General features: G+C 42.3%; 1 protein-coding gene across 1 annotated transcript; it reads right to left on the bottom strand.

Annotated features, from left to right (window-relative positions):
* Positions 1-2,496: 2,496 nt before the first annotated feature.
* rassf8b (Ras association domain family member 8b) lies at positions 2,497-14,058 on the bottom strand. The gene is made up of 8 exons (XM_073480973.1): positions 13,891-14,058; positions 10,571-10,921; positions 10,264-10,469; positions 9,888-10,091; positions 9,670-9,744; positions 8,943-9,065; positions 7,453-7,579; positions 2,497-6,883 (listed from the first exon to the last, which is right to left on the bottom strand). The coding sequence occupies exons 1-8, from the start codon at positions 14,000-14,002 to the stop codon at positions 6,765-6,767; spliced, it is 1,317 nt and encodes a 438-aa protein (XP_073337074.1). The 5' UTR covers positions 14,003-14,058; the 3' UTR covers positions 2,497-6,764.
* Between the last annotated feature and the right edge of the window lie 1,590 nt (positions 14,059-15,648).

Below are 15,648 nucleotides of genomic sequence, written 5' to 3'. Positions count from 1 at the left end.
ACCATGTATATGTTCATTTTGTACAATTCTATATGTATAATGTGTCATATAATGTTCAGATTTCATGTATACGACCTGACTTTCACTGTCATTTGCGGGTCTTCAATGTGAAGCGTTACCCAACAGTTTTAATATGCGATTCCTATTTCCTCCCCATTCAAAACTCTGCACTGATTTAGAAAAAATAACATTTTAAACTGAATAATTCTGTAGTTTTTTAATGGCTCGAGTCTTGGCTGGTGCCTCCATGCTGAGAGCTGCTGTCACTTACTGTACAGTTTTATTCCCTAATGAGATATATACTGTACATGCCTGCTAAAAATAGCAAACTATTAAATGTAATGACGGCAACAACAGGAGAAAACAAAAGGTTAAAAAAAAACATGTTGGATGAAGTTAACAGCATTTAAGGCTACAAATCTTCAAGCGCCGTCTGGTGTGAGAGGGTCACAGATGTAATAAGAGCCCCTCTGACCCGGCTGTTGAGCTCCATTTAAAGTATTAGAGCAGTAATTCACTGGGGAGAGACTGAGGGACAAATGACTTTTCCCACCAGAGCGCCTGGTGTGATAACCAAAGTTCTCCCACTCTCTAAAGTATCAAAAGTTGAAAATAAATTTGAAATAGGGGAGAAACTTTTATTCCGGTCGATCTTGAGGTCTGTCCTTCTTCCAACACAAAGCTCGCCCGCCGGCCAAAGAGCTCGGAGTGATTCTGATAGTTACTTGACTTCTGGAGTGCAGGTAGAGAGGCTGCTGCGACTCCCCTGTAACTCAGAAACATATTAAAAATTAAGTTGTTTTTATCCTTGGCAGATTTAGAGAAGGTCATCCGTGCTTTTATCTGATCTCGTTTAGGCAAACTGCAAAAGTCACCCTCGCCCTCCCGCCCTCTTCAGCATGCAGCAGCAGCTTCTCTCTGCTGTGATATGAGCGCCAGTTTTGCCACCGCGAAATATAAATGTATCTTTTGTTGAAGGATGAGTTTCACTGACATTCAGAACATAAATATTACCAGTGTTTGGATTGGTGACAAGCATTTTGATTTGGGGGATACAGAGCTGTCAGCCACACACATTATTCTCTTCACTCTCATTCTTTTTCTGTCTCTTAAGACTCCAGAAGCTCCGGGTTTACTGCAAGCCACTTGGTTTTTGGTAGCTGAGAGTTTGCTAGACCCATCACATGTCACCGTGAGGCGGTATTAAGAGCAATGCTTCATAATCAAGGGTTTCATTGGTGGTTTCTGTTTTTTAAACCCTCACCAAAACCAAAAACACAAGAGTAAAAATGTAGAAAGATAAATGGTTTAAACTGCTGAAACGTAAGCTGCAAAGGTTAGCGTGTCGAGCTAAATAGCTAAGTACATACAGTAGTCAATTATATCCATGCTGGGGAGATTTCATACATTATTATTTACTGGTGTTACAAATTATTAACAAACATTGTGTGATTTGGGGAAATTTACACTCAAACAACCATCTTGTCATATGGCAGTGACGTTTGCAAACCACTTTGGTTAGCACTAACCCTGAAGTGATTCTAGCTTGTGATGTTGTGGCGGTACTGGCTGTAAGTTCCTTACAGGCCAGCCCAACCTACACAAAAATATAAACAAAAAACATGTAAAACTAAGGGAATGCCTAATGTCCACTACAGCTTTTTTAATAAAATTATGGCAGTAGCTTAATTTGCTAGCTAGCTACTGTTGATAAAACCTGCTAGCAACAGTTGTCATTTCAGCCAGAAAACTTGAGGTTCATTGGCTAGAAATTATTAGCTTCTGTCTACTTCTGTCTGAAAACAAGAACCCCTTGATTTATAGAAATACTACGAATTTTGAAAGGCGTAGCATCAGTAGCTAACAGCTGCTAACAGCTGCTGTAGTCTGGTGGTACGGCAGCGGATGCTTCTGTATTGCCAGGAGGCGGCAAAACAGCTTGTGATGTAAAATTTTATGCTAGCCTTGCTACCAAGTTAGCATTTCTAAGAGACGTTGATAACTTTAGCTTTAGCTCAACAAAATTAGCTATTACCGAGCAACAAACTCTGTAAGCTGTAGGATACATGAATGTGTATGAACCGTACTGCAGAGTTCACTCAGTTTCACCAGTTTTAGTAGTAGTGTTACGGTTAGAAATCTTACACACCCACAAAATAGATACGTTCACTCATCATTAGGCCTTTACACCCTGAAAGTAGTATTAAAAACATGCTGAATGTTTCTTTCACTCGCTTCCAGAGCAAATGAATACAGATCAAGGTCTCTACAACACAAGGCAGTCATACGGCTTTCATCAACAGGTTATGAGAATCAACAGAAAATTAATTGAATAAATTCCTTGTGGCTTATTTAATTATTTTAGCTTAGTTTGTGCTTGAAAGGGACCCAACAGCAATGTTTTACCTGCTCAGGTCATGTTTCGAGCTGATCAGGCCTTTATTTCCTTTCTGAGAAATACAAAATGCATCACAAACAACACAAAACAACACATGATTCAGCACTTTATAGCAGTTTATTCTTTTCTGGCATGTTTTTTTTAAATATATTTTATCCATTTATTTATAATATTTTACATTATTCTTGAATTTGATTTCCAATATCTTTCATACATACTGTAGTGGCTAATTGATGACCCACAAAAAGAAGATTTGAGGCTAAAAAATACAGTAGGTGAACTTGTAAGTCAACGATACAAAATTATAACATTCATAATACTGTGTACAATAATCTGTCTCTTCTAAATGTCGGGTTAGTGCAAAGTCAGTGATGTAAGCCAAGCACAGGTCATCTAACCAGCAGCAGGAAGCGTTGATGTGTTTCAGCGTACACTGCGATGTACCCAGTCGCTTTATAGTGAACGATAAGCCAAAGAGAAACACTTTATCTTCATGTAAAGTCGTCTCTCGTAACCAAATCAACACCTCAGTTACATTTTTCTTGTTGTATCGAGGAGCCGACGCCACGCGTTAAACTTGTCAAACAGCTGCTCGAGTCCCCGTGAGAGCAAATACACAGTTTAACTTGTCAAATGGCTCGAGACATCATGAACAGCATTTATCCATAATTACTTTTCTGCCCATTCTTGTCGGGGTAATTCTGTGTCTTGAAATATCCCTGAGCTGCAGCGTTTCTAAAATAGCATTCGAAACCACTTGATGGCTGTTTCCATAATGGCTCCTTCATCACATTTTCTATATGCACTTTTATTGAAAAAAAAAGCACCACTGATGGCACAACAGAAACCAATTATTGGCAACGTCTCGACACGTGAAGCAGGAAAAAAAAAGACACAAGCAGCGATGTCGGTAAACTTATTCGCATGTTCCGATGCAGCACGGATCTATTTTACATCCGTTAACGTCGTCTCTGCCAGGATTAAACGAACAGGCGAGAAAATGATGTGCAAGTTTTGCCATTTTTTTTCTTTTTCTGCCAGTATAACTGTCTGCCTGCTCTTTAGCGAAGCTCAAATCTCCATCTGTGTAAATGTCAACAAGGCAAAAAGGGACACAGCAAACCCAAGATAAAATTAATCACAGATGAATTGTTAGCCACTAATTGGGAGTCCAAATAAACCGATCACACATTACTGCATGCACACGGAGCTGCCGATCCAACGGCAGCGTTAAAATCTAACCTATCTAGCACTCTGCATATGTCAGACTTCAATCTACTTTAAAAATAGTCTAGAGACCGATGTGATATGTAGACGTTATTTACATTTTTTTCTCAGTAAGGCATGCCATTATTCAAAACCTCCAGTCGACGAGAGCTGCGATTCCTTTATTAGTGGGTTACAGTCTCCGTGTCACGGCTGAAGTTGTTACCATGATGATACTACTGCATATTAAGAGGGGGAGTTTAAAAAGAAAAAAAACTTGTGTTACAGAGAATAGTTTGCTGTGAAGTTGTGATGTGCATTCCTCCGGGTATCTTTTTGCACCGCAGAGCAAACAACGAAGCGAAGATGCTTCGCGCCGGAGGGAGGAATTCACTTTGTTGTCGTGCAAACGCGAGCTCGCTTCTTATGGGATCAAATGAGGGTCAATAAGATGTCGAGCGTGTGATATGATGCTCAGAAATCGTTTCAAGGCTTGCGGTTGTTTATCTGTGAAAATAATAAACTGTACGTGAGAAATGTACTGTACGTCTGGGGACGGTGAGATGAGATTTATAGATGTAGAAAAAGTATCCGCAAATGTGTCAGCGGCGGCAGAGTGTAGGTAAAAGAAGGAATACCGGAGTGTAGACATACAAGGCATGCATTTAAAAATGTAAATAAATATGATTTAAGCACCATCAGTACATGGCACGTCAGAGAAAAATCACTGTTATCAGATTACTGGTGTAATGAACGGACAGTGCGTGTCTTTAATGTTGCAGCTGGTAAAGGTCGGGCTGATTTTAACATATTAGTATAGTGCTGGGTAGCTCAATCTATAATAAGACATATCATCTTATTTGTTGGATATATATTTGTATTCATGATCTGTGTCAAGTAACTGAAGCTTTAAAAAAAAGTAGTGTACAAAGGTGAGGTTTCACAAACACCCATCCCAGCCAGTCTGTTCACCCTGCTGCCGTCTGGCAAGAGATACACGAGTATCCGTCGACGTACCGCCAGACTAAGAAGCAGCTTCTTTTCCTCAGTCTCCTTAAATAATCCTCCGTACTCCACCGTAAAAAGTGTTTTTCTTGCGTTTCGTTGCACAGCCCTGTGTTGCAGAATGATAAATAAAGGAACCTTGAGCCGCTGAAACAAGAGTACAGATTCAACACGTGGATCTTGACGAAAAAAACGAGGCGTATTTAGGCGGCTGGTATCTCTGAGTGAGTACAATCTGATTCTGATCCATATAAAAACCCAGATCGAGCGGATTTAAATATGTTTTATTTGATACTGGAGTAGGCTTGATTGAATTGAAGGGGACTGTTGGGCGGAGGTATGCACTCTAACTGTCTTAGTTTTGCTGTTAACTTCCTCTCTATCAATCCCTTCATTTCCTGTGAAACTTAGCGTTTTCTGTCTCATCGTGTGCGTTAGAGCTCAACCATTTGGCACCTAACGACAGCAAACCAAGAAAAATATATGTTCGACTCCAGTTTGAGCATTTCGTGGGTATAAGTTGCATACATATAAAAAAGTACATTCATCTAACTATTAATGTTTTTCACACAAGCTTTGGTTCATATGAGACATCTTCAGTTCACCCAAATGTTAAAAATCAGATGAAACAGTATGTGGGTGTGATGCTGTCCCTGCTTAATGAACACAGTGAAACATGTCAGATACTTTGCCAACGATCTAAGTGGCTCACTGAAAATCTCACGAGCTGAGGCTTTCTTACAAAACAAGATATGACCTGTGAAAATGGATAAAGACAGATAACATCAGACCAGGAGCAACTTTCACACAGTTAACTTTCACCTGTCTGAATGTATGTTATATGATTTGTTGCCACCTGGTGGTCAGACGGGGGAATGAAAGTCATTGTTGGCAAATTTTCCAGGCTGGATTTACTCTGCAGGCTCAAAGGCCTCGGTTATCACTCATCGCTCCATTCACGTTTCAGAGCTGAGGGAGGAAGTGTTGAGCTGAAACAAAGAGGAGATTAATGGCCCCGCAGCAAAACTGAGCATACAGCCACTATATCACCAGAAATGTCCAGCAGCTGATGATGTTCCTCTCGATTTTGTTCACTTTGAGTCATTTGCTTTAAACTATGGGGAAAGATTTTTTACATTGTTATCAAACACAGGAAGTAAATGTATTTGTGGTAAAAAATCGATACAAAAAAATCAAACTTGTGTGAAAGAAAAGGAGCCAATGTTGAGTTACACACTGTAGAAACTCACAATTTTAAGATGACGTTAAATTTGAGTTTTATGATGAACCCTAAATTTTGATGTTGTCGAGATAATTTGACTTTATTTAAAAAGAAATAACATTTAGAAACAAAATTTCAGTATTTAAAAAATTAAAAAAACAAAATATATATATATACAAATAGTACACATTGAGCCAATAACCCAATTTGTCTTTATTTGGGTGTTTGAAAATTAAATGGTTCTTGTTTATTTGTAAGAGTTCAACTCAAATATGCAGTTGCCTTGAAATTATGAGTTTTCTTTTTCTTTTCTTTTTTACAGTGTTCTGACATCAGTTACCATAACTTGGTATCACCTGAATTGGTGCTCAGTATTTTTTCTTTATATGGCGCATAGTTCAGTAGCTACCTTGAGTTCTGTTTTGACATTAGACTTATTGACGTCTGGTGTTCAGACACCAGAGTAAGGCAATCAGATATGGCTGTGGTTATAGCACAGGTGTGGCGTCGTGCATGGATGACGTTAACATGTGTCCGAACTTTGCATCCTGAAATTCTCTTCAGTTCATGATTTACTACATAAAATGTCTGAAGCCTCCTCAGTCAACAAATATACATCTGCTGGTTTCTAGTTTTTTTTTCTTTAGAGAGAGTTGATGAAATGTTAGTTTGCAAATGGATATTGACATCAGTTTGAGTCTCGGCCCGATGGAAGAGGAAGCAGTGCAGGAAAGATGCACAACATATGAGTCTTTTTTTTTTTTTTTTATGATCCTCCTTGTAATGTTTTTGCCACCATCCTCCACACTAGAGCTGGTTCGTTTCAGTACCTCGCTCAGAGCGTTCCAGCAGTTTGGGGAGTCAATTCTTGGTTTCTTGGTAACATCAGACCTCCCGGCTGCTCAGAAAATGTCTCCTGGACTCAGTTCGGGGTCAGACGTAGATGCCTTCGGGGTTGAGGCTGGAGGACACTTTGCTCTGAAGGGTGCGAAGGTCACTGGGTAAGAGCCGAGAAGAGCCGAGTCGTTTCAGAGAGCCAGACTCCACTTCTGTAGCAAGCAAGGCGACAAAGACAGACATCAAGGACGAGGACACAGCTTAATCTACTGCTCTAGGATCGAACAGCTAAAGAGATTCTTCCAAATAATGACTTGCAAATGTTTGATATTAAAACATTTGATAAAACACTGTAGTACATGTGAGGATGCAAAACTGAACCAGGAGAGAAATGAGAAAGAGTACGGCCCAAAACCTTCTGGGGGATTTTATATTCTGAGGATGAAAATAGGGATTTTCCTTCTGACTTACTGTGAAACTGTGAAACTCTTGCAGCATTTTTTGGGCTGCTGGTGATTTGGTCCATGTAATGGGGTTACAGACTTAAGCTGTTATGGCACAACAGTCTTGCCTCAGCAGCTCAAGTCTGCAGTCTAACGTGTCGTTCTCACGGTGACCACAAGGTGGCACTGGGTACATGCACATGTGAGGACAACACTGTATGTAGAGCACCTCAGTCAAAATGTGGGGAAGCTTTAGACAAGGTGATGGTGACGTGGCAAGCCATAGAGTCTATATACATTTGTGTGTGTGTGTGTGTGTGTGTGTGTGTGTGTGTCCGTGCCATTGCTGTTTTCTCCTGTAGGTTGAGCAGGCAGCACGGTGACCTTGGTGCCAGTCTGCTGAATGAACTGCTGCAGGTTGACCTGTCGAAGCTCTTTTGTCAGCTGCTCCAGCTCCTGCTCCTTCTCCTGAAACAGCACAACAACGAAATGAGATCAACTCCTCAGTGAAAGTGTGGCAATACACTCAATGTGTCAGTGAGGGAAAGCAATAAGTACATTTTAATCAAAAACAGATTTGAATTAGTGGTACTTCACTTGAGAACAGAGGGATATATTTTGCTTTTTACAACACAACATTTATTTGACAGCTTGTGTTACATTCTGTCCAAGTACAGCTGAAACGATTAGTCGGCTAATCAATCAGTGGATTACGCTAATTTCCAGGTTCATACTTTTATTCTGAAAAATGTTTACATGCTTCAATGTTCAAAAAACACATTATTTTCTCATACTGTCCATTGCTGCAGCGCCTCTATTCACCCTCTGTCTGAACACTTTGTTTAAGTGATTGTCTCTTTAAGGACCCTCTCCTGCACAATCCAGTCTATTCTGATTGGTCAGCTCTCACAGGCCTGAGCAGACACCACCCACCTCGTCTCTGCACAGTTTTGCCGTGTTTTTGCAACTGTAGCTTTACTGGGGGCGTGGCTGAGGACAGTGACTGTACAGTTGTGACATCACAACCTTGAGGAAGTTCTGACGGCTCGTTTAAAGGAACAGTTTTCTACATACGGCTGCTGTGTGACCACCTGGACCTGCCTTGCAAATAGAAAACAACTCACAACTCACTTCGTACAATATGGGAACTATAAGTAAAGGATCTGAGAACATCCTCCACCATTGCAATGTAAAAAAAAACAAAGACTACCTTTAAAATTGGTCTTGGACACACTAGTACAGAAACACATTTACACAGTAACTGAGGTGGATGTAAGAAACAATAAGGGATCAGACTGTGCTCAGGATCTCTGCAGAAGTCACAACCCAGATGAGACAGCTAAAGAGAAGTGTTAGCTCCCAGATGGTTACGCAACTGCAGGCGAGGGATTGTGTTCTTATTCAGGTCCCTCTCTAATCAGGCGAAGAATGCTGTAATACCCTCCCTCCCTTCCCCTTTTTCATTACCTCATGCCTCCCACACCCTACTGGACCTCGCCTGCGCACAGAGCACTTCACTTCACACGAGGACGCACGCAGCCAAGGATCCGCTGCAAGCCTGACGTTAAACTTTGCTTCACTGCCCACAACTTAATGAGCTTAGATTTTCGATGGTTCCACCTGTGTGCAGGGAGCTGGTTTTTTTCAAACGCCGCAGCGCCAAAGTTAGCAAACTTTTTAATGAGCCTTCTTCAAACATTTCCCCAAAATAACATTCTTTCAACACGTATAGGGAACTTCCAAGAGTGCTTTCATTTCCTGATGATTTAGAGGCGATGGCGTTCAAAACAAAAGCAGAATGAAGATAGTGAACAGTAGGATCTGTGCTGACCTGTAATCTCTTGCTCGACTGGCCAAGTGAGCGTTCCAACGCCCTGCAGCTGCTCTCCAGCCGCGCTGTGTGTTGGCTCTGCATTTCCAGCTCAGCCCGCACTTTCTCCAGCTGTGTTTGCACCTGAAAGCCAGAGTTGGAAGTGGGGAAAGAGAGCCAACGCTCATCACAACTTGTCAGGAGAGAAGGGCTGGAGAAACTAATCCTCGTATATAAAGACGTAGGAGGACTCTCATGCTTTAATGAGCTTGGAAACAATGCAGATTTCGAAATTTGGTCACTTTGTGGCTTTACATTTGGAGAAGCTCATCAAAGAAGATATTTATTAACACGCTGGCGTCTGCCAGGTTGTGTTTACCGCGTTCACCATCTCAGTTTAGCCTGCTATTTGCTAAATTGGCACAAAACACAAAGAACAAGTGACGCTGATTTGTTTTTTTAATGAAACTAATTATTAAAAAGATTTTAAATTACACATTTTCTGTTCTTTACTGATCTGAATACTCTGCTTGGCTTTCAGACTTCCAGCTCTTTCTCTATTTATACTGTAATACGAAGAAAAATGTGCTTGAAAGAAAGAAATCTCTTAACTGACCCCGCTCCCTCCCTATTTCATCTCATTTTCTTATCATTTCTAATGAAATTGAAACGTTTCTTGGCGTCTTCGGGGTTTTCTATCTCAGTAGTTCGACAAACTACGCTCCTCTCTGTTTGTATGCTGTCGTACCTCCTCTTCGTTGTCCTTCTGGTTGAGCTCGGCCTCCTGCTGCAGCCGCTCCTGCTCCAGGCCGACCTCCATGCTCTATGTGACATTACAGACAATAAATAATATGGAAATGAACATGGCATGAACATGATCTTCACAGAAAACCAGAAATAATCCAGTTTCACACTTGACTACTCTGATTACCACCACTTGTTTTTGCAGGTGAAAAACAAGCTCACCTGTATGCGCGATATGTACTCTGAAAGCTTGGCCTCGCAGTCGCGCACGCAGCCCTGCAGCTCGGCTAGCTGCTGCCGGAGCTGCCGCTCGCTGTCCTGCTCGATCTGCAGCTCGTTCTGCCAGAACTCCTCCTCCTCCATCTCTGCGTCGTTCCTCCTCACCTGCTGCTCTAAAAGCAGCAGCTCCTCCTCCAGGTTTCCTCCCTGGTGGGTGGAAAATGGTGTAACTTGAACACTTGAAACATTATTAAACAAAACATGGTAAAGAAAAGATGATGTTGAGATGTAACAGGCAGCGTAAACCTGAATATATTTACAGACAAGAGTGCAGGTGTTATGGATCTTTCACCGGCAGCTGGCGGCTGATTTTACTCACTTCATTGGCCTCCCCGGTAGACTCATCCCAGTCTCGCAGCTCGGCCTCGCAGCCCAGAAGACGGCTCTCCAGGGCCTGGAGTTTGTCTCTCTGCAGCTGCACCAGCCGGCCCAGGTCTCTGGCTGGACTCCCAGGTGCAGATGCTACTCCAACACCTCCAACCCTGCGTAGGTTGAGGCTCACACCACGCTGCTGGGGCTGTTTGGCTGGATTAATGAGCAGGAGATGAAAGGACAGTGATTGGATTGTTGACAAGTAAAAGCATAGAGGGAGGGAGGGAGGGAGGCCAGTAAAACCAGCACACTACCTTCAGCATCTCTGCTTTTCCCAAATATGTCCCGCAGACCTTTGGCCCCTCCGGTGAACGTCAGGGACTTGCGTTTGGGTTCCCTTCTTTTGAGCGAGCGGTCTGTCCCTGACGGGCGGAGCTTGGCCAGAGGCGGCAGGCTCTGGCGGTAGAGGCCGCGCTCCGGGACGCGAGCCTGCCCGTCAGAGGTGGGCCGCTCGCTGACGGAGGGGCCGGTTCGTTGGAGGATGAGCTGGACGTCGCTGGCATACTGACCCCACTTGTTGAGGGACACCACAGGGTTCTCGTGCGGCGCCAGGTGACGCTCCGTGTCACGCCATTTCTCGATCAAAGTGTACCTGCCGGTGCGTCCTGGGAAATGATAAAGCACGTGATATGGAGAACATATTTTCACAATCAGCTCAGAGTGGCGGGTTCAGCAAATCACACATTTGGTTGTTTCACATGAGAGACCTCCTGTATCTTTTTCTCTCTCAGTGAGCCTCTTTCTGTTTTGAAACAGCTGACGTCATGTACTTTCATGCACCAATCAGGATTTAGCAACATTTGAATGTGATGACAGCTGTGGGCTCATTTTGTTTTGTTATCTTTTTGGTCAGTGGCCAAAACAGAGAGTCCTGATGAAGCAGAAGTTGAGTTTGTGAACAGTTTAATTCTTTATAAATAAAAACCAACAATGCTTTCTTTAGTCACAAAACTTAACTTTGATTGTTGCTTATTCAGACATGAATGATGACGGGCTTTAACACTCTTTCTTTACAGCTACAGAACATGACATTCTCCAGATATATCCTGACTTCAGATTCCTTCCTGTACACTTTCTTTCCTTGCCAACTTATTTTTGAGGCTGTTGGTGAGTGCACTGTGAACCATCTCAAACTCCTGCTCTGTCTTTTGTATCATCCCTGTATTAATGCCGCGTTCCAGACTTTTCAGAACTCAAAAATTTCCGACCTCCTTCCAGAAAAATACAATGAAATGCCACTAAAACTCAGAATTACTACTAGTAGAAGTACTACTTTGTAGACAACAGTGTTTGTATTACATTTAGGCGAGTTACTGGAATACTTAGATACGTTTCCAACTGTAAAAGTGATGTAAAATCAGTTGTGTGTTCACTTGCCAGCCAAGGTCTTTGTTACCTTTTGGCGTTGTGCACCTGGAACGCTTGGAGGTCGGAAGTAGGAAATTCCGACCTCGACTTTGACTGGAAAGCAGAATAAGTCCTGAGGGGAGGTTGAGGAGACAGGTGGTCCAAGTAGCAGATCCTCCTCTTCCAGACACAGACATGACTCTAATCTTTTACAGATAGTTTGCATTGATGTTTGATTTTGCTTGAAGATCTTATTGTTATGTTATCAGTGGATTGATGTGTTTTGTAAAAGCGTAAATAAAATATGTAAACATCACTCAAACTGACCTCATCATAAGTTAGTTAGTTATAAAATGTATTGATTTCAGCATTTCTTTTGATGCAGTTGATCCCTTAATTTTAATTAACTGCTTAGAAAATGGGTTTGGGATGAAGCTTTGACTCATGGTTCTCATGGTGGGGTCCAGGAGGTCCAAAGCAAAAAGAAGAAGATTTTATTTTCAATAAACTTAAATCCAAAACATAATGTTTGACTGTTTCGGTCATGTATTTTCAACACTTTCTTAAATAAAAATCTTATCAAAAGGGGATCCCTGGTCCAATTCAGCGGTTCTCAACCTTTTCAAGTCAAGACCACCCAGAAAAAGATGGGTTTGTTTGTGTGTGTCCAATTAAAACTTATGTACACAAACACTTTAACTCTCACAAACAAACAATAAAATCAATTTTAATCATATCACTGGTCCATGCAATGCAACATAAAAACTACTCCAACTACAGTTCTGGTGGTGGATTTCTCCAAAATTATCTGGCAACCTCTGGAAAATGATCTTCTCCTGACCCCCAGGTCGAGAGCCAATGGTCTTATTGGTGTCAGTTTGGTATTCCTTAACATGAAAAGGTTTGAGAGCTACTGTCTTAGACGAGTCCATCTTGTTGTTCAATAAACTTTCTCTGTTGTAGAAGTTATTGTTCTCTTCCTGGGAGGTCTGACTGACCTGTGGTGTTCCCCAAGGATCTATCCTCGGCCCCTTTATACATGAGTCACAAACACAAGTCACTTTCATTGTTGTGCTGATGAAACCAATGATTTATGGCCTGTTATGCAACGTGGCTCATTTACTGTGTCGATACAACCAGATTTTATAGCATTTGTGCATCTTATCATGGTGGTAAGAAGCTAAGCATGCTTTCAAAAATGGTAGCTTGGTAGCTTCAAAGGACTTTACCAGCACAGTCAGTGAAAGAACTTTACAGTGGGAAAATACAACTCAACAAGCAGTGATTGTGCTGGGAAAACACTCAATGGTTCACAGCTCTCTCACCCTCTTTGTGTGTGTGTGTGTGTGTGTGTGTGTGTGTGTGTGTGTGTGTGTGTGTGTCTAGTGCATTCTTGTCTGTACACATATAGATAAGAGTAAAACAGTCCCCATCCTACCCTCACCCTCACAGTAAGGGCCCTTGTAAAAGAGGTGCATTCATCACTACAGCCATTCACATCAAAGTGCCCTCGCCTGGACAAAAGGCACAGAGGGGACAAAGGACAGTGGACGCCATAACTCCTGCTACACTGTCACCCTGAAAGACACACATGTTTCAACTCGGAGAAAAATCTCTGTAGACATCTGTCCATTGTAGATCACTCAATTCAAAGAAATCATATTTATTGTCCTGGATTCACAAAGATTTATACGCACATTAAAATCCATGCAATGACCAACAGAGACAGAGCGTCAACTTATTTCTCTGCAGTTGGACGCCACGTCAATAAACCGAAGTCTGCAGCATGACTCATCTTGTTCTGTGCAGCCTATTTATGGTGAAAATCTCTTTGTGCCCTCTAGTCACTTTTCATTTTACTGCAATTTATCATCTCCACTACGTCTGACAACCTGCCTGGCCAATACTGGAACCAACCCACATCACAGAAAATCCCCCACAGGGATTTATGTTGGACAAAATATCCTTTACACCACTTTAGTTGAAGTTTTTCAGCACAGGAGCCAGATGAAGAGGATTTCATCCCACATTATTGGCTGGCCATTTGGATTTCCACAGACTTTATTTGTGTATTTATTTTGGGCTGTGAATTACCCATCATATAACCAATACTTATTCACTTTTATTGCCCATATTCCTTTAATATTAGACATTTTTCTAGAATACTACCTGTGAACACAAGAGACGACACTGTTTCTCATATTGTACTAAGTAGTTTTGAGCTTACCGATGGCTTGAGCCAAAGCGATGACCACTTCCTGGCATGTTGTGAACTCTGTGACCCCGCACACGATGCGCTGCACTCCGTCCACCCACACTTTCAGCTCCATTGCCTTCATCCAGCAGCCCTCATTCCTCCACACCACAAGGGGGCGCTAATAGTGTTTCCTGTCCATATCCTAAAGACAAAAAAAGATAACGATGTTAGGTGCAAGGAACTCTGTTAAGCATTTCAGAGAAAACTCCTAAAGCATGTAAAACAAAAACCTTAAAATAGAGGGAAGCGTATTACCAGAGTAACTGCAAACTGCTAACTTAAGCTGCCGTTAGCTAGTTAGCCATGCAGCTAGCGGTTCTGTCAGAAGCTCGAGGTCCAAAGTGGTACAAGACAGGATGAGCCAAGGCTAGCTGGTTAGCATGCTAACATCAGCAGATCTCGCAAATCCATCTAGCCAGGCTTCAAGCTAGGCACTAGTGGACACACAGTGGTTGAACCAATCAGCACCCTTTGAGGAACTACTGGCGGCTACAGGCGAGCTTTAGATGTGACGACCAGCAAGAGAAGGGACTGTTCGTCTGAAAGCAACAATGGCGGCTCATCAAGTAGTTAGCTAGCTGCTATAGCATCATTCATATCAGAATTAGAGAGTATATTGGCACAAGCTATAATGAGAAAGGAGCACAACAAGAAACACAAACCTATGCTAACAGAGCTAACGTATTAGCCACATCAACTGCACAAGGTGATAATATGTCAATATTGTGTTTAAAGTTTGTTGCTGCCCTTAAATAATCAGTGCAGGTGTTTTAACATATTTTGTTTTGTTTAAAAACTATTTCTGTGAAATAATACATTTGCCTATGATAATTTTGTAAAATATGATTCAGTTAAAACACGTCACAGAATAGCTTTATAACCTCTAGAGTGACACCAGCTTCCTGTAAACCGACCACTTAACAACCTCCAACACTTGCACTGTTTGAAGCAGTTTCCTGCAATGTCTCTGACAAATTGCTGCAGGAGCACACTTGTGGTGCAGCGATTGTGACCGTCAAACAGGCCTCATCCGACGTATTTTTCATTTTCCCCAGCATCAGTGCAGGAGAGCTTTCAGCGGTCGCATGCACGCAGAACGAGAGCCATTTCAAACTGCTGACACAAGCACCTCAGCAGCGAGGCAGTCATTACAAACCTGGCAAGGCCACTACAGCGAGCCAGCGCAAGCAACAGAGCAGTGAAGGAGCTGGTGCCTAATGCTCAGACTTTTGCAAACCCTACTGGGCAGCAACTCTGCTTTTTTTTCCTGACCGGACCATCAGCTCTGCTCTGATCCTTGACTTCCACATCGCTCGAGGCCTCCCTTAACAATTTAGTTGCCTTCCATCTTCATCACAGCTGGAGCGGGAGTCCCAATCCTCCTGCAATTTAACTACTGCCCCCCCTTGAGGCCGTTTACCACTGAGACTGCATTACACTGCACTAGGCATCTGGTGAGGGCAAGGCCTGCCTTTGGTGGAAAAGCGGGATGATTTGTAATTTCAGACAGATACTGCAGGATGCATCTGAATCCAGACGCCTGTTACAGCCCGGTAAATGAGACTACACTCATGAGTACAGCTCAGCAGAACAGTGGAGGAAATGGGAGACGGTAAAATTAAAGATCGGTGGAGGTTCAGGCAGGAAACACGTCTAATCTGAAGGCACTGCTCGCTGGAAAAGTTTGACTCTGCGGGTATTTCTAAACAAACTTGTTCTGCTACATTC

The sequence above is a fragment of the Pagrus major genome, chromosome 14, assembly GCF_040436345.1.
Source record: "Pagrus major chromosome 14, Pma_NU_1.0".
In the NCBI taxonomy this organism is placed as follows: domain Eukaryota; kingdom Metazoa; phylum Chordata; class Actinopteri; order Spariformes; family Sparidae; genus Pagrus; species Pagrus major.
The sequence above is the reverse complement of the archived record's forward strand: the minus strand, read 5'-3'. Positions and strand labels throughout refer to the sequence as shown.